This window comes from Maylandia zebra, linkage group LG11 (assembly GCF_041146795.1).
Source record: "Maylandia zebra isolate NMK-2024a linkage group LG11, Mzebra_GT3a, whole genome shotgun sequence".
NCBI classification, from domain to species: domain Eukaryota; kingdom Metazoa; phylum Chordata; class Actinopteri; order Cichliformes; family Cichlidae; genus Maylandia; species Maylandia zebra.
The window spans coordinates 5915384-5941503 of record NC_135177.1 but is presented as its reverse complement, the minus strand read 5'-3'; the positions used below and the strand labels follow the sequence as shown (position 1 = coordinate 5941503).

The 26120-nt window shown below is 41.4% G+C and overlaps 2 protein-coding genes across 8 annotated transcripts in view; one reads left to right on the top strand and one right to left on the bottom strand.

The window, feature by feature from the left end:
• Nucleotides 1-12924, top strand: part of snrka (SNF related kinase a) — a 58455-nt gene extending 45531 nt beyond the window's left edge. For both annotated transcript variants that reach the window (XM_004560080.4, XM_004560079.4), the window contains exons 6-8: nt 5504-5702; nt 6022-6119; nt 6480-12924. In XM_004560080.4, coding sequence (XP_004560137.1) covers nt 5504-5702; nt 6022-6119; nt 6480-7626 — 1444 coding nt within the window. In that variant the 3' untranslated portion in view covers nt 7627-12924. The remainder of the gene's footprint in view (nt 1-5503; nt 5703-6021; nt 6120-6479) is intronic.
• A 466-nt stretch (nt 12925-13390) lies between these two features.
• ano10a (anoctamin 10a) overlaps nt 13391-26120 on the bottom strand; it is a 43702-nt gene continuing 30972 nt past the window's right edge. For 5 of the 6 annotated variants that reach the window (XM_012921525.3, XM_004560082.4, XM_004560083.4 and 2 more), the window contains 2 exons: nt 21974-21990; nt 13391-14494 (listed from right to left, as the gene is read on the bottom strand). In XM_012921525.3, coding sequence (XP_012776979.1) covers nt 14425-14494; nt 21974-21990 — 87 coding nt within the window. In that variant the 3' untranslated portion in view covers nt 13391-14424. The remainder of the gene's footprint in view (nt 14495-21973; nt 21991-26120) is intronic. The other variant, XM_012921526.3, reaches the window with a different exon arrangement.

Genomic DNA, 26120 nt, shown 5'->3' with positions numbered 1-26120 from the left:
TTGGGTTTAACTCTCATTGCTACCTACACAGAACCAAAGTAAAACATTGAGTTAGTAGCAAGACAAGGTTTGTGTCATTGTATAGATTTGGGAACAACAGGTATTTTTAAGGGCTCAGAGCTGAATAAGCTCGGATACATGATAGAAACAGAAGCTTGGGTCATCACATTTTCAGTGCTGCGTATGTAGCAACAGCGACCTGGCTGAATACTGAGCTGATGATGATCTCTAGGCCTGCATAGTTGGTACCTGTATCAGTGTGTGAAATCAGGATACCATTATCCGCTGCTAGAAAAACTGAGAGGTCAAATCTTTATCAGATTCTCCATTTGATTGTAACTCCATTTAACTCATCTCCTGTGTTACTGATCCGTGGCCTGATGTACACAGAGCAGGGACTAATGTTTTTTTTAAGGAGGGGTCAGGCTAAACGTTTTTAACTTTCTGGAACCAGATGGAGTCTAACTGTTATTGTTACTGGTGTTTACCCTTAGATGTATTCACCTCTACATGGTTGCCTGTGCTTGTATGCATGGGACATGCTTCCTGTGCAAATGGAATTTCAAGTAAGCAGAAGCGGAGCAACTTCTCTTGTGGGATTAATTGTTTATGGACACATAAGTGTGCCCTCGATGATTGCTCTGTCTCACTGTTTGTTCCACCTCCATCATGTGAGCACTTACCTCCAGGAGTGGGTTCACCAGGCTGTTTTTCTTCAAATAAAGCTGTTAGTTCAAAGGTAACGGGTCTAATATACAGTGCATATCCTGAGGTGACATAACAACACTCTGAATTTCTCCATGTCTGTATCATTTTAGGCCATTATGTAAGATGACACTGATATATGTAATATTTGCTCACTCGGAATCGTTACACAAATACAAAAAGACTTAAATTTTTTTGATTAATTTTTTAGGAAAGTAAATATAACACACAAGTAGCATTTACGATAAAGTTTTGCTCTCGTGGTGCTCTCCGGCGATGCTAACCCTATATAAGAACCAGTCCATTTACCATTTACCAGTGACCAGTTTAACAAATATATTTTAACACTTAAAAGATACTGATTCATAATTTAATGCACATTTAACAGTCAAACCAAAAGAAAGAGAGACTTAATTCTAGCATAAAAATTAAACTACTAAACTCTAATTTTTCTGTGCCTGCCAATACGATCAATGCCTCTGGCTTTCCCAGCCAGTAGTCTGAACAAAGGCTATTCTCATTATGGATACACCAAGCAAAAGAAAACAATAAAATTCGCTTACCCTACAATGTTAATACCATATCAATCAGTAAATCAAGCCACACAGCTTGAACTCTACTGTGCACATCATCTCTGTGATGCTTTTTTTTTTTTTTTTTATATGCAAAACTGTTTACTTGAACCCTGTTTGTCACTTAATGCAGATACAGTGTGCCAACCTAGTGTAAATACATTAACTGCTAAAGGACTGTAAAAAAGGGTCTGGGATTGCCATTGACAAAGTCAACATGTTTACAGTATATTTAAAATTAAGGGAATGTTTAGTTAGTGCTAAATAAATAAAATACTAGAATTTCATTCACCAAAACCGAGACAAAAAATTACTGACCATAGCACGTGGTAGAGATGTCCAGTTCAATGACTCCAGTCATGAGTGGACAGACCTAACTTTAGGCAAGTTCTAAAACCGTTTATCCATCGACATCCATTGATCTATAAGGGGTGAAATAAACTAGAGACAAATTCCCTTTGTGTACCAGGCTGTGCGCATGTCTGTATTTTAACATGGAGTCTAGTAGGGCTGGGCAATATGGCCTAAAATTCATATCTTGATATTCTTTAGCTGTGCTGCAGTGGTTTGTATCATATCTATCTAATAGACTCCAATTTGTGCATGTAAATGGAGAGTCCTCTTCACACACTGAGGTTAATTATGGAGTTCCACAGGGTTCAGTGCTAGGACCAATTCTGTTTACACTAAACATGCTTCCCCTAGGCAGTATCATTAGAAGACATAGCATACAATTTCACTGCTATGCAGATGACACCCAGCTCTATCTATCTATGAAGCCAGATAACACACACCAATTAGTTAAACTGCAGGAATGTCTTCAAGACATAAAGACCTGGATGGCCGCTAACTTTCTGCTTCTTAATTCAGATAAAACTGAGGTTATTGTACTCGGCCCTGAAAATCTTAGAAATATGGCATCTAACCAGATTCTTACTGTGGATGGCATTACCTTGGCCTCCAGTAACGCTGTGAGGAACCTTGGAGTCATTTTTGACCAGGACATGTCCTTCAATGCACATATTAAACAAATATGTAAGACTGCTTTCTTCCATTTGCGCAACATCTCTAAATTTAGAAATATCCTGTCTCAGAGTGACGCTGAAAAACTAGTTCATGAATTTATTACTTCCAGGCTGGACGACTGTAATTCATTATTATCAGGATGTCCAAAAAACTCACTGAAAAGCCTTTAGCTAATCCAAAATGCTGCAGCAAGAGTCCTGACAGGGACTAGAAAGAGAGAGCATATTTCTCCTGTTTTGGCTTCCCTTCATTGGCTTCCTGTTAAATCCAGAATTGAATTCAAAATCCTGCTCCTCACATACAAGGTCTTAAATAATCAGGCCCCATCTTATCTTAATGACCTTGTAGTACCATATCACCCTATTAGAGCACTTCGCTCTCGCACTGCAGGCCTACTTGTTGTTCCTAGAGTATTTAAAAGTAGAATTGGAGGGAGAGCCTTCAGTTTTCAGGCCCCTCTTCTGTGGAACCAGCTTCCAGTTTGGATTCAGGAGACAGACACTATCTCTACTTTCAAGATTAGGCTTAAATCTTTCCTTTTTGCTAAAGCATATAGTTAGGGCTGGACCAGGTGACCCTGAATCCTCCCTTAGTTATGCTGCGATAGACATAGGCTGCCGGGGATTCCCATGATGCATTGAGTTTTTCCTTTCCAGTCACCTTCCTCACTCACTATGTATTAACAGACCTCTCTGCATTGAATCATATCTGTTATTAACCTCTGTCTCTCTTCCACAGCATGTCTTTTATCCTGTCTTCCTTCTCTCACCCCAACCGGTCACAGCAGATGGCCGCCCCTCCCTGAGCCTGGTTCTTCTGGAGGTTTCTTCCTGTTAAAAGGGAGTTTTTCCTTCCCATTGTCGCCAAAGTGCTTGTTCATAGGGGATCATATGATTGTTGGGTTTTTCTCTGTATCTATGAAGCACCTTGAGGCGACTTTTGTTGTGATTTGGCGCTATATAAATAAAATTGAATTGAATTGGCTGGATGGCGATATACAGTATATATCTTGATATTTTTTTTAAAGCCATAAAGTAAGAACAAAAAGAGTTCTTAGTCAAAGCTGTGTCCCAGATCTCACATAGGTACTTTTATTAACATACAGCGCAGATGTACATGAAAAAATTACTCAGAAATAAATTATCAGGATTTATTAAATAATAATTCTCCATAAATAAAATAAAACAATGTTGTTTTGTGCATAACAAAAAGCTCACAATTGTGCAGTCAATGTAAACTAAAAAGACCTGAGCATAAAAACAAAGACTGGGGGAGTTGTGTTGAGTGAAGGAGAGAGGCAAGGCAGAGGAACACAGCGTAGAGACAAAAGTGGACGAAAGACAGGCAAACTTGCAGTTCCAAGTATAATTATAACGTAACATAGACTATATCAATATAAACGATATTGTCACATCTCTTATCTCGTATAAAAGTATATCCATATATTTAAAAACTCGATATATCGCCCAGTCCTAGAGTCTCAAGTGGCCATTAAAAGAATTACAGTTGTTAGAAGTTTGATCGTGTTTTTCTTGAGTAAATGCTACACTTGTGTACACCCTGAAACATAGTTCAGATCAAGAAGGAAGCATACACATTGTATCTTTCGCTTATCAAAGTGGTTTTCTGCCAGAGACATAGAAATGAACCAGGTCCTGTACGCTTGTTTGTGAAGAAGAATTGAGCTGCATTTTGAGCTATGGGTGACATGCAGATGATGTAAAAACACAGATTTGAAATTACTTTATTAATAGAGACACTTCATGGGATAAACTGTATAACAGATTGCATACTGAATACTGACTGTTCTTTGATTTGAAACACTCTATAAAATATATTTGGTGTTACTCTAATAACACGAGCTTTAGTTACAACTGTATTATTGCCAAAATCTGTCTTAGTTTACTAAGAATATTCCAATTTCCACTGGCTGACATTCACAGGTCCCTGCATCACTGACTAATCTGCTTTACAAGCTTCTTTTTTCTTCTTCCACATACAGACTGTGTTTCATCAGTGCATTATTCATTATACCACTGAATAGAGAGGCTGTGGTTTAGCTAACAATGAAAAAAGATACAGTGTGGCCTTTGTGGCAGCTCTATTAGAGGATGGTAAAATAAATAAAGCACAGTAATGACCTGTAATTGGATTTGTCAACCTGATTTGAAAAGAAAAGCCATGATTTCCATAAAACATTTTGCAAAATCAGTTATCACTCATCCATTTATCTACAGACACAAGCTAATTTCCGCCTCGCTTTCTATTTAAAATCCTTTATTTATCAATCCTTAACTTTTCGGGGGGGCCCTGATTATTTTGAATGATTCTTTTGATATAGTCAGTCTACTTGTTCTAGACTCCAGGAAGGTAATTCCACTTTGTGTTTGTGTGCACGCTCGTCCATAACAGAGAAAGTGGAGCCACATCCATATGTTTACCACATCAATTTATAGTAACTTAAAAGGAACAGATGCTGCCATATAACAGAGTGTAGCTTTAATAAATATAGCTGCTATAGAGTCAGACCAAAATAAAGTTCATCAGTCAGTTAATCAATAAAGAATTTAATGCTCTCTTCAGCCAAACTGTACTTCAGGTCAAGGTCACATTTTTTGTTTTACGGTCAATAACCAATGAATTGTGATGGATCATGAACCAGATGATCTAGTCTGGCGGCTGCAAATAGTGATGAACATTTTGATCAAAACATTGGACACTGTTTATAGTTAAAGTTATAAAGATGCTCATAGCTCCAAACCCTAAGCCCTCACTGTTAATTGCCTACGTACAGTTGGATACTGCTGCAAGTGATTGCACTGGATGAACAAAAAAGCACCCTGCATCATATGTCTCCAGTTAAAATCTCTTCCCACTTATATACTGTAATGATATTATTTACGCAGTATACCCCGCCTCTCACCCCATGACAGCTGGGATTGGCTCCAGCACCCCCCGCGACCCTAAAAAAGGATAAGCTGTAGCGAATGGATGGATATTATTTACGCAGTATATCATTTTGAAGTCATGAGTGTAATCCCTGTGTTGTCCCTGTCTTCTCTAGTTGTCTATATTTGAGTGATCTATTCTGTATAAATAACTATCCAAGTCACTTGAGGAGAGTATAAATTGACTATAAAGTCTTTTGAAGATCAAAGAAAACGTATCAACTGATGCAATCCTTTTTCTTATCTCTACAGGCAGTCCTGGCCCACCAGAGTGGATATGCACCAGGATATTGAGGATAGTTTAGCAGCTTCGTCCATCTCTCACGCAGGAGGCCCTCAGTCCCCTGCTCGCAGTGCTGAGAACCTGCTCAATGGACATCGCTCTAAAGCCATGATGGAGCTGGGCAGACGGGAAGAGAGCACGGTGACTGACTCTCCGGGGTCGGCACAGGTACACTCATCATCATCCCTTGTCTGTATCAAATGAAGCTTTTTTTTTATACATGAAATGCAGTGCTAGTAGGACCATCTGAGAGTAAATAGGATTGTTATTGCCTCTGTAGTAAGTTGTTCTATTTGTGTGTGTGTGGTTCTTTTCTGGGTCCTCAAACTTTACACATGGGTAAAGCCTAAAGGCAGGGACAGCAGCAGTGAGAGTCATTTTCAGAACAGAGCACACTTCGCAGCTACTTTCAGTTGTAAACAGTGCAGCTGATCATACTTGCACCCTGTTTTAATGCCCATGCTCTTGTATTTTCTTCTTGCCTCAGGGAGCGTGTGCTGCTGCTTCAGGTCCTGCTCCTGGCACCATCAGGACTCCCACTCCCTCCACCTCAGCAGCAGCTAAGCAGCGAACCTGCCTGTTCAGGTCTGATCTCTGGACTCAGTTTTCAACAGTGTGACATTATTTTGTGTCCTCAGTATCCCTAAAACTGAAAGCAGAACAATAAGTTGTACTCTATTTCAATGTGTGCATTTCGTAGCTTCTTAAATGTTCAGGCTAAATTTCTTTGTATTATGTCACAAATTGAAATTTTGAACTTTTATTCAGAAACTAGACAAAATGAGACATCTGAAAATGGCGGCTGTAATAGTCCCGTCCCCCCTGTAGTCTAACAGAGCAAATGATCCATCGAGCAACTGATGATAAAACAGAGGATCGAGTTTTCTGTCATTGCTTTGTGGTTGTATTCTAATGTCAACTCATTCATGTCTGATTGTTTGGCAGAGTGGAGGAGGATGAAGAGGAGGAGGAAGAGCAGGACCCGTCTCCCCTACCAACTCAGGTGATCCTGCGGCGGAAGCCCCCCTCCATTACCAACCGCCTTACGTCCAGGAAGAGTGCCCCAGTGCTCAACCAGATCTTTGAAGAGGAGGGAGAGTCCGACGATGACTTCGACATGGATGAGGGTCTGCCGCCCAAACTCAGCCGTCTCAAAATGAACATGGCCGGGAACGCCGGCACTCTGAGCTCGTCGTCGTCCCCGGGATCCACGCAGAAGCGCTATCATCGGCGCAAGAGTCAGGGAAGGGGATCGTCATGCTCGAGCTCTGAGACGAGCGATGATGACTCCGAGAGCCACCGGAGGCGCCTGGATAAAGACTCAGGCTTCAGCTACAGCTGGAACAGGAGGGACAGCAGTGAAGGGCCACCTGGCAGCGAGGGGGGGAACGGTGGAGGCAGCAGCTCAGGGCAGGGGAAGCCCCCCACTGAGGGAGGAGGGTCCTCTGGCCCAGACAGGGGGAGTCCTGGAGCGGGAGGTAACGGAGGAGGACAGAGTGGCAGTGGAGGAGGGGGGAGTGGGGGAGGAGGAGGGGGTAATAAAGGACAAGACAGCCCTTCCAGTTGTTGTAACAACAGTAGCACTACTAACCCGTCCCTTGGCTCTCAGCCCCGGGCCTCGCGCACTGCAAGCCGCAGCGCTGAGCTGGTGGAGAGTCTCAAGCTGATGAGCTTGTGCCTCAGCTCACAGCTGCAGCACCACCACGCTGGGAGAGGTGGTCGAGGGGGTGGGGGGAAATTCATCATAGACCCCCATAGCCTCTCAGGAGGGAGTGTGAAAATCCAGGAGAAGTCCACCTGGAGGATGTGCATCGGGTCCACTGGGAGCCTGGACACCATCACCCTCCCCACCACCACTATCACCGGCCTGCCTCGCACCCATACCCCACAACACCATCACAACCGCAAAACGGTGCCGCACAGCGGCCCGGGTGGCAGGAACACTCATGGCAACCTGAGCACCCTGAAGAACAGCGTGATTCAACTACCTCTGTGCGAGAAGACCATCTCTGTCAACATCCAGCGAGGTGGAGGCTCCAGGGATGGCCTGCTCTGTACCTCAGCTCCAGCCAGCTGCTGCCAGGTCATCTGAAGCTCGCTGACACCCTGTGGACCATGACCCACCGACACCAAGTTTTCTCAGTCACTCTTCCCCTCCTGCTTCAGGTAGTTTCTTTGAACACTACTCTGCTTTTGAACCTTCCTGTCTAGTTTGCTGTAGCAGGTAGCTGAGCTCCCACAACCACCTGCCTCTCAGCTCACCACCTCTCCTGTCACTTTTTGTTCCGTGCCCTGCTCCCTACCAATTGTTGGTGGTTATAAATGTCTATTAGTGTTTTTATGTTTTTCATTATATTCTTGTTTTATGTGTCCTGACTGCACTTTGACATTCTAAATGATTTGTATTAGAGCATTTAAAATAAGGAGGCTCGCATTTAAAGTGGACCTGTTCTGCTCATTTCCAGCTTTGTGGTTTTTATTCGTGGATTCTATTAGAGTGGCTTTGCATGAGTCACTGTTTAAAATAATAATTGCTTTTCATTTTTAATTAGACTGACTTCATACTAGTTAGTTCACCCTCTGTCTGAAACAGTGTAAAATAAGCTTCCGTACTGTTTCACGTAACAGCGCCTTTATGAGAAAAGAAGGAAAAGCAGAATAGGTCCACTTGAAGAGCAGAGCATTAGGGCCACTGTGAAAAGCATTTTGAGAAGTATTTATTGGAGTGTAAATTAAAAAAAAAAAAAAGGAAAAATACCACGAGGTAAAATTGTAATTTTACAAACCTGTACATATAAAAGTTGTAACTGTATGACAAAGTTGGGAAGAAAAAGTGATTGTACTCTGAGATAAAGTTTACATTTTCTAGGAGAAGGTCATTATTATAATTATATTCCTGAAAACATATTACAAAATCTTTCACTTTGTCAACCAAAGAATGAAAGATGGTTGATATAGACAAAGTTGAATTTCTTAACATTTTTGGTTCACTATTTCTAACAAAAATCCACAATAATATCAGAAATAGGTGATAATAAATATCAGCTGGAGCTGTTAAGAAGTAATACTAACAGATGGGTAAATGGAACAATGAAATAACCTATTTACAGTCAGCATGCAGCAAATGTACAGGTGCTAAAACAAACTTGTATACATTTGATTCATCCACTGTGACAAGAAGGTAAATCATTCTTTACAAAGGTCTTAAATAACTGATGTGCAGTTTAGTTTAGTCTGGAAGTCAGAAATTTTGAGTGGCGTTGCAGCTTTCAGGAAGATGCTCTTGGAAAACGTACTGCTTTTACACAACTCAAGGCTACAGTGACAGTTTGGTTTACATTACCACTTTCATGGGACCAGCTCACTCAGAATGGTTGATCAGTCTCATATAAGTACTTCAAGTAAAACAACATTTAAAAAGGTTTACTGAATGTAGTAGAAATTTTCAGCTGTTTTTCATTTGAATGGGGGGGAAAGCGCCTCATTTTTCATGGGGTCTAAAATGAGCACAGCGTACACCTGTGGGTGTGGGAGGGGCTACTGGAAATAATCATCAATGATGGCAGATTTCCAGATTTAATTGATTTTCAGTAACAACTCCAATTTGTGCTAACTGTGCTGCTAACAGCTGATTCTTAAAAGTAATTTAATTCAAGTGTTGACCGATTGAGTTCACATTCACAAGACTGAGACACCGAAAAAGAAAAAAACGAAACAAGACTTCTCCATGTCAGCAACAGATTTGATAATCTCAGCAGACGCCCTGATGTGAATTTAAGAGGACATCAGAGCAACATGAAGTGGTTACAGCAGGCTCAAAGTGTTTAACACAGTTGTCAATACTAATTATTTTAAAGAGCTGAAAAATATTCTTTGGCCTTTTTAAAGAGTAACTTCTTTCTCCTTTGACCTTGTAAAATACTTAATTTCTTCTTGAAATGGCAATTTTTGACTTCATGGGGGGTTTTTCACTTGTAATATTTTGATCCTTTTCCTTGTAAAATTAAAACTTTAGTCTCATAACTTTTTCCGATTCCCATCAAATCAAAGCTTCTTTCTCAAAGTATCAGTGGTCCAAACACTCCAGGTGTAAAAATCGAAATAACAAGCACTTGTAGTTGCAGCTGTAGCGGGCAGCTGGCAGAGGAGAGGGACGGGGACGCCTGCTTATTGATACAACTCAAACTCACACTTCTCCCTCCTTTACCTCGAACCTTCGCTCCCCTCTGAACGTTAGCTGCCAGTGACATCGCTGATGATAAATAGAAAAACATAAAGTGGATTCCATTCGTTTGAGTCCGTTCAGCGTATCTGACCACCTCTGTCCACTCTGGGCTCTGTATTGCACTCAGACAATCTGTTTTCTGTTCTTTTTTAAGAACCATGTATCCTCTGCTGAATTGAGCTCGGTGCAAACTGTTGGTCATAACCCTTTAAATCTGTACCAGTGTCTCTTTACAGAGGCGGCACGCTTTCAGCTTTTAAATAACACACACACAGAAGCTGGTGGGAAGAAGTGTGTGTGTGTGTGTGTGTGTGTGTGTGTGTGTGTGTGAGGGCAGCATTGCATTGATACTGTAGCAAGATGAACAAACAGGTTTGGAAGAGTTCCTGCTGACCACACATTCAAAAATGAGGTGTTCTTATTTTTTTATTCACATGATTTTGTGTTGTTTATTGACGGAACATATTGTGTTTGCCTACCATTAACCCAGCTGCTGCTGCAAGAGACATGCAGCTGCTTAACCCTGAAGAATGATCAGAATTTCTGCAGCAACTCCTCCTAAAACATGCTCCGACGTTCATCTCAGTAACACACACTTCTCGTGCCTTTCTTTTAAACAGAATCTCTCAGCGCAGGCTTGAAAAAAGTAGCTCCTCTGACTATGTTGAACCTCGTTTAGCAAGAACAACCTCCATGTTTCCTAACGCTGTTTCTGATGGTGCCTTCACACCAAAAGCAAAGAAAAATTTAATGCTGGACAAACGTTTCTGCAAAACATCTTCTAGAACTGGCTGTGTTTTCATCACATACCGTGAGGCTTCATATTTCTGTGATGTCAGCATTAAACAGCAGTCTTCTCGCTAAAACACCTCAGGCTAAAATCAGATTTTTTTTGTTATTATTTTGCCATATCAACCTCATTGTGGACTGCTGCACTGATATTCTCTTCTAAATGTGTAGAAGAGAAAAATACCAACATTTATTTCATACTTTAGTAGTGGAATAAAAGTACTTGGTTACATCAGAGCCCTTGTAGATTTAAGTCTTGGCACCTCTTTAATAATCCATTTAATTTGAAGTCCCCATCTGAATTTGCTTTTCCCCAGATATAAAAACGAGTCACCAGGCAAGACAAATAAACACTGCTTTAAAACTTTGGGGACTTCGCCCTGTTACCCTGCAGTTATCTTTGTACTGTGCATGTAGCATGCATGCAGCATGCATCTGTGTCCAATAGGAAAAACATATGTAGCTCTAGGCAGATGACCGGCCCTCCTTAGTTTGGTTCAACTGGATGTTTCTTCCTGTTAAAAAGGAAATTTTCCTTCCCACCATCGTTTGTTTGCTCATAGAGAATTAACAGATTGCTGGAGTTTTCTCTCTAATATTGTCGGGTTTTAACAGTATAAAGCAACTTGAGGTGACTGTTAAGATTTATTCATCATGCCCTCTGTAGTGGACAAAAGTTAAACTGAAAGATACTTTTCCCCCCTCGGATATAGATGAAACACAACTTTGTAAATTGTTGATTGGCTCTATGGGCTTAGGAGCAGAATTCATAACACTCACATTTCTGTTTCTATATTCTCTGAATGCCGTCACGTTCCTGGATGTCATATCTGGTTACGTTGTAGCTGAATGAGAAATTATCCAAAAAAAGAGAGACTGATGAGAAGAGAGAGGGGAAAAAACAAACACCTTCATTGCATTATTGTCGTACGTTTCTTCTTCAGGGCATCCAGCAGCCAAAACCATGTTGCTCCCTCCACTGTGCTTCAGTTGGGATGATTTGTTGAATGTCCAAGATGTTTTACACTTTTTTTGTTTTTCGTAAACAGCATCTATCTGTTAAAAGATTTCTTAATTGCTGACATTGGACACTTTAAACAAAGGTTTTAGTCATGTTAGATGTGTTTCTGTGTTCGGTTTTGTAGACAGTTTGTCTTAAATGTCAGTCAGCAAGCTGCGATTGAAGAAAGGGGGGAAAACCCCATCGTCAGTTTGTGCCTTTTAATAGGAGCTGCATCTCTACAAACCATACACCGGCTCCATACAGAAACACCTGAAATTACGAGTTTGTGTGTGTTACTTCAGTCACACCGCGTTTGTCTGCAATTGTGACTGAGATGAAAGTCGGAGCACGTTTTGAGGAGTGGGTGCAGAAGTCGTGCTGTTTCTTACGGGTTAATCACTGTTGTCCTGCAGCCGTGGTCCTGCCCGCGCCAACGGCCCCCTCCCCCCCCCCCAAAGTTAAGTGTACATGAGGGTGCAGCGTATGTATATACAGTGAAAAAGAAAGTTTATTTTTTAAAACTTGTAAATTTTTTTGAGCAATCTGATGTTTGAAAATGTTTTATTTTTATGATGGGTGGGCGGGTGTGAAGCTTTGAGAAGCGCGTGCCCTGGGTAAACCGGCAGGAAGCGCGCACGAGACAGAGCCTCGCACCTTCCGGCTTTCGGAGCTGGCTGTAAAGACAAACAAACGAAAGTAAGAGAGAGGAAAGGGAAAATGGGGGAACTCTTTAAGGGCATTGGCAATAAGCTATACCGTGTGTTGCAGCTATCTGTACAGAAACACTTCATTAGTTTCTTTTTTTTTAGATTCCAAACTCATGCAGCCTCACACAGCAGCTGCTTCAGACTCGGAAAAAAACGAAAAACAAGGAATGTTCTAAATATGTTTTCTCTCTTTGGTTGTCGTCTGAGATTCGTTTTTAAAAACCAAATGTAAATAGAGTTGTAAATACGGTGCTCTTTCTCTTTATCTAGAACAGCCGAGTGAACCTTTTGGTGCATAGCTGTACAGTAATCTAGCCTTATGATAATTACTGTAGTAAAACCGTATGGGTGTCTCAGCTAAAAATAAAGCTGCGTGAGGAAAAACGATCCGATTCTGTTCATACCGTCGAGTCTGTTTGACTGTTGTCTTACTCAGCTGTATCCAGGTGAATGACGTGCATGTGTTTCAATGTTTGACATTCAATGACACTGAGGAGAGAATCAGGCAGAAATGTAACCGGACCAAAAAGCAACAGAAGAAGAAGAAAATGGTTGAGTTGGAACTGACAAATTTTCAGTGTATTATTCTGTAGTTGATACCTGTTGTCAGATGTTACATATAGCTATGGTAATATCAAAAAATAAAATGTGGGAAACTGTCTGTTACACTCAAGTCTCTGGGTCTTTCTTTTTAAATCATCTGTCCTGACCAGTTTGGCGTGTGGGGAAAAATGTGGACAAGAATGTTAATATTAGAAATGATTCACTGATTTGAAAATCAATATAACCAATAATTTCTTACAGATTCCAGATTAACTGTCTCTCAGCTTTTTAATCCGTGTGGGTCAGCATATGTGTCAGTGAAGGTGTTGAAAAGCAGCGAGCGGTGATTAACGGTCTGCGTGACACCGAGGAGGTTTACTCTCTACGTTTGGCAACCTCAGCCCTCCCCCTCACTGCTCAAGTAACCAAGAAGTTTCCAGAGCAGATGGTGCGGTACAACTTTATTCAGAGTTTATCATTTTAAGAGCTCTCCATTTCCTGTCCTCACAAACGACATCAACCAGGAATAAAGAGCAGTTGGACTGAGACGGGACACTTCCAATAAGTACAAACACAGAGCAGATACAGCTGGTTTCTTTGGTTGTGAGTTTATTCGAGCATTGGACTATTCAAATCTGGTGTTACATGTTTTTTGCCATGTAAATAGAGCATATAAAAGCAAATATTTGGGACTGCATTGCATTCCAAGGCACCTGGGAGTTTCATAAGAGTGCATTGAAAACATATCCTGCTCTAAGACTGCTCAATAACATCTCTTGGGTATGGAAGCAAAGGAAGGCCAAGACATGGATCATATTGTGAGATTTAACATTTACTGAAGAACCGGTCATGTTGATAAATGCGCATTCTATACTTTACTTTTAAAGACTTCTGTGTGAGTTGATGTGTGAAGGTAATTTAGAGTTTTGCCATGTTACAGACCAAACTAATTACATCAGGATCAAATCCACATCATTGAGTGTGTCGATGGCTGCATTGAACCTTTACATCTTTTTGGCCTTTTTTGCCTCCATACTTGCTGTGCTGAGGATAAAAAGCAGATTAGATTGTTGAGGCGAGATACAATCAGGTCAGGTGATTATTAGTTATTACATCCTGAAGGCTTAGAACTCCTTATTTATTCTAACTGCAGTTTACAAAGTTTAACACTTGAACACTGAACCAAACCCGAAGTGACTTCAGCGGCAGAAGAACAGAACATAACAGAAATTACTTAATGAAAAGATTTGGATATAAAATCATTATTTTCTATAGTATATCATGTGTACAGCATCCCTCTGTGATTTGAACATCTGTCGCATTTATCTCATCTCCTGTACATGCACCACTGCAACACAAAACATGGTACATCCAATTTAAAGAGCAACGTATAACATTTGGTACACAGCAATGAACCTGAATCAACTGTCATGTATGCTTCACAAAACTGTACAACTAGTCAATGGTGCAGTGAAGATATTGCAGATTAACAGTACAAGCCAGTGTGAGGGAATGGGGGAAACAACAGCCACGCAACTCCAAAGGTAACACTTTTGTTCTTGTGAATACATACACATGTAGAGCGAGGTTCAGAACGGTAATGTAAACCACAGTGTGTCATCATCAGTATCTGCAGGCACACCTATCCTCCTCACTGGACAGTCTTACTGAGCTGCGAGGCTTCCAGCATTTTCTGAAACACAAAAGACAAACAGCAACATTCATTCAGTTTACTGCAGAAAACCTCTGTGTGCACGTGTAGTTAGTAATATAAAAGGGCAGCTCATGTTAGGTATGCATATTAGCGGAATGAAAGCAGAGCTAGTCCTTCACACTAAATTCTGGTAGGAAGGAGCTTTGGACATTAGCAGGCTGCTGCTGCAGTGAAACTACTTGCTCCTTCGCTCACCTTTAAAGTAAAGTTACCACGGATTGTTTATTGAAGTTTTATTAAATATGAATAAAACTGTGTTACTAAGACCTTAAACTCATAGAAAAAGTGTCTATAGAGGTGGAGTCAGAAAGCTGTTTTCCTGTAGCCTCCTATGGGACTGGAAGTCTTTTTGCAACCACAGGTATCGCCATCTGGTGGCCTTCAGTTAAAATGCAGGTTTAAGGCACTAATGCATTGGCGTCATTTTTTCTTTCTGCAGGTCACTGAAGTGTTACTGTTGAGGTGAAGAACAAATATTTCAACCTCTACATCACATTAATATGATGTTGATTGGAGCTGCGTTTGTAGTTGCTTGTAGTGCCCAAAGCAGTCGAGCCCTTTAAGTAGCTCAGAAATAATCAGACTAAAGCCTGGGTTGCTCTGGTTTGTAACAGCTTGAAAACAAAGATGATGGTAGTTGAGCTGTTTGAACTGATAAAGGAAGGTAGCCATGACAAATGCTTCGTTTTCCATTTCTCAGTCTTGCACACAATGTTCCCCTGCGGGGTTCATGTAAACTCCACTTTACTGGATGGTGATACCTGCTTTATAAGTCTCCCACAGTGTTTCTGTTTCCTAAAATGACATTATGTTGTGAGCAGTGAGAGGACCTGGATTTTTTTTATTCACATTTTATTACATGTTTGGCTGCGGGGTCTGGTCATTCTCCTACAGATGGAGCCTGTCAGAGAGCGAGGACTGGCTCTCGGGATCAGACAGAAGCAAAACAACAAATCTCTACTGCTCTGCTAACTACATGTTTCTCTAAGAGGACTGAAGGACAGTGTAGCTCATCTTCATCGATGCAAGCTTTAGTTACACTGTAAGCAAAAACCTGATCCTCTGTCACAGATCTGATTTTGTCACAGCTGTCCAAACCCCACAGGTCTGCCTGCTGGAACTTTTTCCACAAGGTCACACAGGAGCTCAGAGAGGAGGACATATACAGACTAAATGGAGGTGTAGTCTAATAGTGCGGACAGTTTTTGGCTCAAGCTGGCCTTAGCAGTTCCAGCTCACACTTTAAGAAATTACTGCGCAGGACTTTGCCAAGATCAGCATTAAGGGAAGAGGGGCATCTTCAGACTCATGTTTTAATCAAATAATTCCTCCGAGCTTCTGGCAAGAGGTTAATGAATGTATTCTAATGCAAACAAAATCTAAAGCCTGGTTTTACATCATACAAGTTAAATGTAATTCTTGCAGACTGGACAAGGTAAAGCAAATACGTTTTCAACTGTTTAATTATTATAATTCAGTTTTGTTTTTCCCTCAACATAAGGGATACTTGCATCATTCAGGACAGAAACAGGCCACTGTTGTTAGTCAGATAAAGGTGCATTGCTTTCTCTGGGTAGTGGACGAGTTGCTGCGTCGAGGGCACTGTCATCGGCAGATTGACAGGCAGACTGGTTCAGCATGTCTACAGATATCTTAGCCCAAAGGTGAATCTGTTGATCTACATTCCTACCCTTCACCTACAGCAATGAGCTGGAGCTAATGCCTGGAAAAGTGAAACAGAAGTACTTCTACAGATAGAAGTGGCTGAGAAAGGGTGTCTGAGCTCATCCTCAGCAATGGGGCAAGAAGCTGAGTCATTCAATAAGAGCTCAGAATAGAGCTGCTACTCCTTCACATTAAAAAGGAGCCAATTACGGTGGTTCAGACATTTGACCAGCATGCCTCCTGGATGCCTTACATGTGATCTGAGAAGACCCTGGGGCAGACCCAGGATGTGCTAAAGGTCTGGGTGGGTGGATGGACTGTGAAATGTTCACACTGACAAGCAGGATGAATGATCAAAGCTAGAAAATGTACATATATGTATGAACACGTGGTCTCGAGTCAGCAAAGTAGTTCTTACAAAGTTCTACACAAACTGACAGACAAAGACGGTGATGCCGTGTCTACACTGAGGGCTAAAAACACTATTAGCACAGGTCCAGCTGATCACATTAAAGCAACGCTTTAGAGGCTGACAGCTACACTGACACAACTGTGTTTTGCCTTTTCAGACAATCTGCTTTTATGAAAAACACTTGGATATTCTGTTAAAAACAAAAATGAAACTAAGTTGATTCATTTATTTTGAAAAACAAAGATTTTTGAAAAATGGTTTTTCACACATTTTATATTCCTAAAACCACAGATTAACAATTCAAATGATAGTTTGTATCAAGATCCTGCCTTGATACAAACACAGCTCATTACGATGAAAATCTTAGATAAAGCATCATCTCTTGCTCACAGTGCTGTCTACAGACCTTCGCCTCTGAACCCAGAGCCACTGCTAGCTCTGCTAATAGTCTGAACACGTCATTATTCATCAGCGAGGACAGAAAGCAGGACTTTAAAAACCCACAGCACAAACACACACAGAGTTGTGTCTCCATGTGTTTGGAGGGCGTTACATTAGATATTTCACAGCGACTTATTTAAACCTTTACCATAATTAGTGCCCAGCCTTACTCTAACCTTACACTGACCCTAAACTCGGACTAGTTACATTACTGTGGAGTTTAACTGAAGCTACAACATGAGTAAAATAAACGCTAAAACAAGCTAGTCCACCTTCCACACCAGAGTCAACCCTCGCAACACACGTGACCACCAAAGACATTTTTGTTTGGGACCAAAGAACTCTGGGGACACCTCTAGATCAAACATCATACAGATGTAACACAGTGTGAGGTACTTGAGAGTACCTACCCTGAGGGAGGAGCAAAAAAAACCAACAACCCGCAAATACTCCCAAAACATGCACATATGCATTTGTGAATGAAGGTTGAAGTCTTTACACACACACTTATTAGCGTCGTGAGGGACGCTGTGTTCTCCTCTGTGAAAATGAATTGTGTGTGCATGTGACAAATGCTGCACTGCTAAGCTGCAATGTCTTGTCAAGGTCTGAGGTGTTGTTACAAAGTGTGTAGTATGAAGAGTGCACAGCTCTCTGTTGTGGACCGATTCTGCTGAGTGTTCATCCCTGACTGCTGACTCTGACTTAAAGGAGCTCAGGACCTTATTTAAAGCCCAGTCGCCCCGACCCCCGCAAAACTTCAATCAAACTAGGAGGCTCAAATCTGGGAACCCATCACTTTGTAATTAAGTAATTAAGTTTTTCAGGCAATGAGCAATTGTTCCTGGCTTCAGTGTCCCTAGCAGATACTCAGATCAAGACATCCTGTTCTATCAATCGCTCACCATTTAGGTCAGCGGTCCTCAACCCCCGGGCCACGGACCGGTACCGGTCCATGAGTCGTTTGGTACCGGGCCGCGAGAGTTGAGACTCGGGTGTGAAATGTATGGTTTTCAGGGTTTTTATCTTTTTTTTCGTTAACTCAGTTTTCCTGGGTCTTTTCACGTGTGTTATGAATAAATCTTCTTTTTTCGGTACCGGTACTAGTTTTATTTTGTTGTATTTATCCGCGACTCCTTAAAGGCCGGTCCGTGAAAATATTGTCGGGCACAAACCGGTCTGTGGCGCAAAAAAGGTTGGGGACCGCTGATTTAGGTAACCAGTTACTTTATAACAAATCTAATGAAAAGTCAAACTGCTGTCACACAGAAAAACCGGACAACCTATAAGAACTGAACCACCTTTCAATGATGTTTAATTAGTGCAGACACCCACAGACTGTCAGATTTCAGTAAAGTTAGATAACTGTAGGCCGTAATGCTACATGGACAGAGCAAATCAATCGAGCGTGGTTCGTGTAGACTGTGCGATGGCTTTGATACATGGCTGTTAGCCTTCAGCTAATTTCTTTGGCAGTCATGATAACAGCAGAGGACACCTTATACAAACAAGGCTTCTGCTGCTTTGACCACCATCGTACTGTTGCACTTGCATCAACCGGGATAATCAACACTTTAAACGGGCAGCTTGAACACTTGGATAAACCAACAAGTTCATGCCGTCACTAATGTGCAGTGCCGTGTTTAGAACAGAGCTACAGAAAAACACTCTACACTAGGGCTGAACGATATATCGCATTTGCGATAATATCGCGACATGATCAAGTGCAATTTTCTAACCGCAAAGGCTGCGATTATACTCTGGACATGTCCAAATTCATGGGCTGCATCCTCCTGAGGCCGCATTTGTAGACCGATTACGTCACAGCGACGTGCCGAAGGCTGTCCAAATTACTACCATATCCCAGAATTCATAGCGCGGCCCAGCCAAACTCCAGTTTCCAGCAATGGCGGCCGCTACTAAGTTTTAAAATTACTCATACTAATCTTTCTGGGTCACAAAATAAACTTTTAACATATTTTCAGGCGAGAAAGTAGTTGTGTAAACATCAAATATCTGCTCAGTTTATCAAGATATCCCATATTTGCAAAAGTGCTTCGACGTTTTCAGAGGCGTCTGCTACCCACCAGCTCGACAGCTAGCCGGGAGCTCGAGGGTTACTGATGCGGCCGAGAACGGCACAACTCCCGGCACATCATTTTCAGATCACCGCGGAGTTTCGCTGCTCGGGTTAAACGTAATATATAAGTCACTTAGACAACCTAAAAATGTTATTGTTGGGCTTTTTTCAGTGTTTTGTTTGTTCGTGAGTAAATCGGTTTGGCTGAGATTAAAGTTATTAGATTAGATAAAATAAAACTTTATTAATCCCCCGGGTGGGTTCCTCCTTGGTTTTCACACAGCTGACTAAACGTCAAACAGAAAACTTATTAAACAGAAGTATGAGACAGTCGAGAATTTACACCAGTGTCTGGTTATATTTTAGATAGCAAGAAGCAGACGGCCGAGTTTATTAAACTCCACCGAGACAGCGGTGACGCTAATCAGAACTAGCCTTCTGATTAGCTAATCAGAAGGCTAGACCGTCCAATTTCACGCCTTTAAATTTTAAAGGCGTGTTTGTGTGTGTGTTTATACAATTGCTATTATGTTTGCACTTTATGTGTAATGTTACTGACTGCAAAGATCAGTAAGATGTGTGTATTTTTTATTTATTAGTTTTATTTATTTAATATTATTTTTTAATTGAATGACTGTAGTAGTTCACAGATGTCGAAAAACTGAGTGTGGTAAAGCCACTGATTTTTTTTTATGTATATTTCTGCAATCTGCACATTGTACTGACTTTCATTTTAATGTTTACACCAGGGTTCCTTGTCAGCACTTTATGCTCAGATGTTTGTAAGCTAAAAATAATCTATTGTGTATGTTCAAATATACTGTTGTGATTGAAGAAGTTAAATAAAAATGTCAGTCATCAATTCATGCATCACCTCATGTCATCATAACAGAGGTCTGTCTTCCAGGAAAGAACAGTTTAAAATTAATGTAATATAGTATTGGCCATACTATATGATGTATTGCTTGTCTTTGTTTAATAATACAGAAGACAAAGACCTTAAAAAATAATCGCATATCGCATCGCAATCGCAATATTGGGGCAAAAAATCGCAATTAGATTATTTTCCATAATCGTTCAGCCCTTCTCTACACGCAGCCCTGGAAAGTCAGACATATATCCACTGGGATGGCATCGGTGTGACATGTATCTACCAGTTCTCTTCCTAATGACAGCAGGGTTAAACTATGGCAGGATCTTGTGCCGGCCTCTCAGTCTGCTGTGACTGATGTGTTCAGATGGTGGTGCAGAGCAAGGTGACATGTAGCTGAAGAAGTGCAGCCAAGAAAGCTGCTAATCCGTCTGATCAAGTATCTCCTGTGGGAATCTGAGATCCTTGCACGAGTTCTCCAAACGAGTCCATGCTGCATACACACTATGATACCCTCTATGTCTGAATGCATTTCACCCCACCACATTATTACTCTATAGAGTAGCATGAGGGAGAGAGCTTCATGTTCCGTTTTAGTCTAATCAAACACTTCTTTCCGATTTTCAAATTTAATGAACTTAAACCATAAATCCTAGAACTCTCTTATTGATCTGGTTCTTGAGTGAATTAGTCCAGCTGTCGTGCTGGAAAAAACGTTTCACTAAGTGAGTTTAAAAAGCTCCGTGGCTCTCAGCCAGCTGTACCACACTAAAGGCAAACTGGCTCACAAACATTGAGCGTGCCAAAACCACTGGTGTATCACATCGACACATGAGGGGTCCTTCGGCAGTAGCACATGACACACTGAGTTATAGCAACAGTGTCACTTCCTACTCGTCATATATTGATGTCTTGTGGTGAAATAGCAACAACCTGAGTGTAAAAAAGCCAAACAAAGCAAAACCAGGTAAAAAAAAAAAACAACAAAAATAGGATGTACACATTCTCCTGACTTCTAAACAGAGACTCTGTGGATCTGTAAAACTCTCAGCATAAATATTCTTATGATTTTGCACCATAGAGTATATACAACTGTTGAAATTACACATCTGCCTGATTTTCTAAATGATTCCTTAATAAATGTGAAAAGCTTCAGAATGTTGTTGAACTTCTTCATAATTATTACAGAAAAAGAAGGATGTTTGTTCCATACGGTTATTACAGAATGATTTTACTCTTATGGTTCACTTGAGATGAAACTTCGGTTTACGCAGTTCATAATCTAAATTGGAGTTCTGCTACAGGAACATCAGAGGATAGATGTTACATGTGCATCAGATTTGTGTGCGACACAGTCTTGTAAAGAACCACTTCAGCTTTAGAGCTTCAGGTCAGAACTTCTGGTTCAGACTGAGAACAGGAATCAATGTCTGCTTGTTTTGTAATATGTAATTTCTCAGGTAGCTTCTTCTACCCAAGATGTCTTCATCATTGGCCTCCAACCTCCGACACAGCATGTCTGCCTACTTGAGTTACTACATTAATGTAGCAGCTTGCCTTAAGTCGCAGAAAACCATCTTCATTTAGCTCTCATTCTGTCTGAATGGCTGTCTTTCTGAGGACAGTCAGACTGATAGAAAGAAGGCTGACAAGGTAGGAGAAGCCTAGGATATACATTTCATATTTGAGGAGTCATTCATTCGCTCAGATGCTACGACGAGAATCTTCTTTCATGCTGACAGGTGAATCACCAGCATCTGTTTTCCACCTTGATTATGAGCATTAAGTGGTTCTCTTACTAAACTGTTAACTGTAGTATCACAGCATCACACATCTCCGCTTGTTAGATCACAAACTCACACCAAAAACATCTGTATTAGAACACACGGTGACTAGCCAACTTTATAAGTAATTAAATATCAACCAAGTGCTCGGCAGTGAAAACACAAAAGAGTCTCCGCAATCGCACACAGCCTGTGAGCTACTCACCCTCCGTGGAGCTGTCTCTGCAGAAGCAAGAGACCACAAATTAAAGCCAACATAACTGGTTAATAGGAGAGTGTGTACATGAAACAGACCAATTAAAGATGAATATTCAGTCAGGAAGCAAACATTAGCATGATGTGGTTATATATTCAATATATCTGTGGTAACAACTGATGAAATCTAATCTATTTACATAGTGAGTATGAATAATGAGCGGTTCTTTTTAAAGTTCTTCTGGTAAGACTGGCAAATGGTATGTAATGAGTCAGACCATAAAACAGCAATATATAGAGGAGCAGCAACATACTGAAGGGCAGCAAAGACCATATGAAAGAAATGATGATCATCAGAGAAGCACTCAGCTCTGTCAGTCCACATCAAACAAATAGCTGCGGCACACAGAAAGCCACTGCTTTACTGTGGAGCCGTATCAATACTATTAGCATAGGGCACACCATTTATCTTCAGTAAAGTGGTCTGAGACAGACATTGAGAGCTCGCCTTAATGCTAAGTGGGAAGCTCTGGAGCTGTACGTTGTTATGGAGATATACACAAGCTCCCTGCTCTTGTATACATCTGACACTTCACAATAGCTACTAAATACAAGCACATCATAATGCATGTTGAGTAAATAACTATATGAGAAATGTCATGCAAGTGGGGTTTCTATGCTTATCCACAGAGCTGTGTTCCTGAGATGACCATATTAGGAATATACAATCAAACTGGTAGAAATAAATAGCGATTAGAGAACTCTGAGATTTTTGCTCAAAGACATTACATACACATACACTGACCGTTAGAGCAGGGCGATATGGCCAAAAATATTTATCACGATATATATTTGAAAATTTGCGATAACGATATAACCGACGATATAATTGATGCGAGACAAAATACAACTCCACAACATTACTAGCGCAAAAAGACAACCTTCCATTTATTTTCACTTAAACAAGAAGCTGGTTTTTATGTACATTAAAGCTTTATAAAAATGTAACAGTGCAAATGCAAATTCCTTGCTGAAAGTTTAACCAAAAGGCATTTCCAGTAGAAATGGGCTGACATATCCTGAGCATAACCATGTATAATATCCACTGAAGTTAAAAAGAGGTGCTTTGCAACATTAAACTGCAGTGTGCAGTACGCATTTTTCGGACCATAAGGTGCACGGGATTATAAGGCACATTAAGCGAAACAAAGCAGTCAGATAAATCAAACTTTATTAAACTCATTCTTCTTGCTTCCTCCACTTCTGTACCATTGATTCATTAATGTTGAATTCTCTGGCAGCTGCTCTATTCCCATGTTGTTGCAGTATATTAATGACTAACCTCGTATTGTGGATGGATTATCTCAGTTGTTCTCCTGACTGAAGTCACCAAACCAGTTCCACATCACGGAAGTTGCACCATTTTTACAAACCAATTCTGGTTCATCTGTTTCACTCAACAATCGGCCATGTGCGTATGAAAACAAAGGCACTGCGCATGCGCGTTTTACTCCCATTCTATCGCGATATTTCATTTTCCTATCGTTGCTTAACATTATACCGGTATTACCGTGAACGGTATAATATGGCCCAGCCCTACTGACCGTGTTATTCAAAGCCATTTCTACCACACTTAATTAGGTATACCTTGCTAGTACCAGCTTGGACGCCGTTCAGAACAGTCTTAATTTTTAGTGGTAGCTTGAAGCATTCACCACATAATTTGGTCTATATTGACATGACACTATTATGCAGTTGCTGCCGATTTGTCAGCTGAACATTCAACCACAATTTAAAGGTATTCTACTGAATTGTGATCTGGTGACTGTGGCGGCCATCTGCGTGCAGTCAACTGTTTGAGATGATGTGAGCGATGTGATACGACAAGTTATCCTGGTACAAGAAAGATTAGTACACTGTGGTCATAAAGGGATGAGCATGGTCAGCAACAATACTCAGGTAGGTTGTGGCATTTAAGCAATGCTCTATTGGTAGTAAGGGGCCCAAAGTGTGCCAACAAAATATCACTTACCAAAAATGCATTATCACCCAGAGAAATGTTGCTCACCGGATATTCTCTTTTTTGGACCATTCTCTACAAACCCTACAGATGGTTATGTGGGAAATCCCAGTAGATCAGCAGTTTCTGAAATGCTCAGACCACCCAGTCTTGTACCAATAACCATGCTGTATTTAAAGTCACATTCAGTACTTGGTATGAACTTCAGCAGGTCATCTTGACCATGCCTGCATGCCTAAATGTACTGAGTTGTTCCTGTTGGATGTTTGCGCGTTGGTGGTTAGCAAGACTGGAGTGACCATTAGCCTCCTCCGGTACGACTCCTTGGATGACTTCCAAGCTGTATACCAGGAGTGAGCAAGTCATTGACTTACTGATTCACTTCACCACAATCCTCATTCGGACTGGACTGAAGGAGTGGATCTACCAGAAAGCGGAATAGCAGACATACAGGACAGCTACAAGTACCTAAGTATCCCACAGGTCAACAGGAACCATGATAAAGATGCCCGAAGGTCGAAGATTGAAGCCACTGATGTCAAGACATGAAAACTCCTCACAAGCACCAAATCCAGAGAGGCAGGAATCTAGCACCAGCCAACACATAGTAGCAGGATGTAAGATGCAAGCTGGGAAGTGTGGACCAAGCAATGTACAGCAACATCTGTGAAATGCATTAGAAGTCCTCAATTCTGGGGGGCGCTCGTGTGCAGCTATGGAGTAGACGTGTTTTCTGTGCTCTCCGTGCCTTCTCACTCATAAAGTTGCACTTTAAGTTTATTTCTAGCTGGGTAATTTTAAAATCTGTTTCGCGGACTGTCGGAGCCAATCTTTTGTCATCATGCCGAAGAAAGATGAGAGCCAGAGGGATACGTCCAAGGCGAGCCAGTCGGCGGCAGGTAATGATGCCATATTAGCGGCTATCGCTAACCATGGAGCTGAGCTTTCCAAAATAACCTCGCTCGTGGACGGGTTGAAGAAGTCGGTTGAGGGCCGTCTCGATGCAATTGATGCAACGCTAACTTCTCTCCAGAAGAAATATCATGAGTCTGAGCGCCGGTTTGAAGACCTTGATGAAGCTATGTCCGCTAACGATAGCCGATTAGCAGCGCTGGAAGCATCGTGCAAAGAGCTACAGGTGGTTAACACTCTCCTCAAAGCTGAAGTCAACGATCTGGAGGGGCGCTCTCGCCGACTCAACGTGAGGATTGCGGGAGTTAAGGAAGGGGATGAGAAAGGCAGCCCTACCGACTTCGTTGCTAACCTACTTCCAGAACTTTTGGGTCGTGAGAACTTCAGCAGGCCGATAAAAATAGACCGAGCCCACCGTAGCCTGAGACCGAAGCCACAGCCCAATGAACGGCCACGTGTCATCATCGCTAAAGTCCACAACGACCGTGATGTGTTTGACATACTACGACTCAGCAGGCAAAGGTCTCCTTTGCTGTACCGCGGAGACAGAGTTTCCATTTTTCCTGATTACACTGCAGAGGTCTCGGCGCAGCGGCAGGCCTTTGGTGGTGTGAGGAAGCGGCTGATCGACGCCGGTGCTAAGTGCTCTCTTCGCTTTCCCGCAAAGCTCCATGTCGAATATAACAACACATCGAAGACTTTTATGTCGCCGGAGGAAGCTGCACGGTTTGCTGACTCCATTGGCTCTGCAAATGAATAATAATTCACAAGTGACTTACTAATTTCACGACATGTTTACATATTCGCGCATTTTCTGCAGTAATGTTCTCTACCCAGCTATGTTGAATGTTTTGATCCAACATCTTTGTCCTCAGCTGATCAATGCGCAATATAAAGGTTTTTTTGGTTTGCATACTGTGATTTACATACTGTAGAGTTCATCTCTTTCCCGCACTGAAACGGTGTACAGTGCCTATTTTGCCTATTGGGTTTTGCCTCTACAGTATTTGTGTTACGTTGTGATATTGGGAATATGCACATGTTTCTGTATGCTCTGTCTCATTTCTGCATATTTGCAGTTTTGTTGCAACGGTTAAAGTTTTATATCCATCTAGATATTTGAGTTGGATCTTTCGTACTTGGTGCACAATTTTGTTTTTCATGTTTGTTAAATAGATTATATGTGGGGCGCACGGGGCTCCACGGTATTTTCTTTGAGTATTAG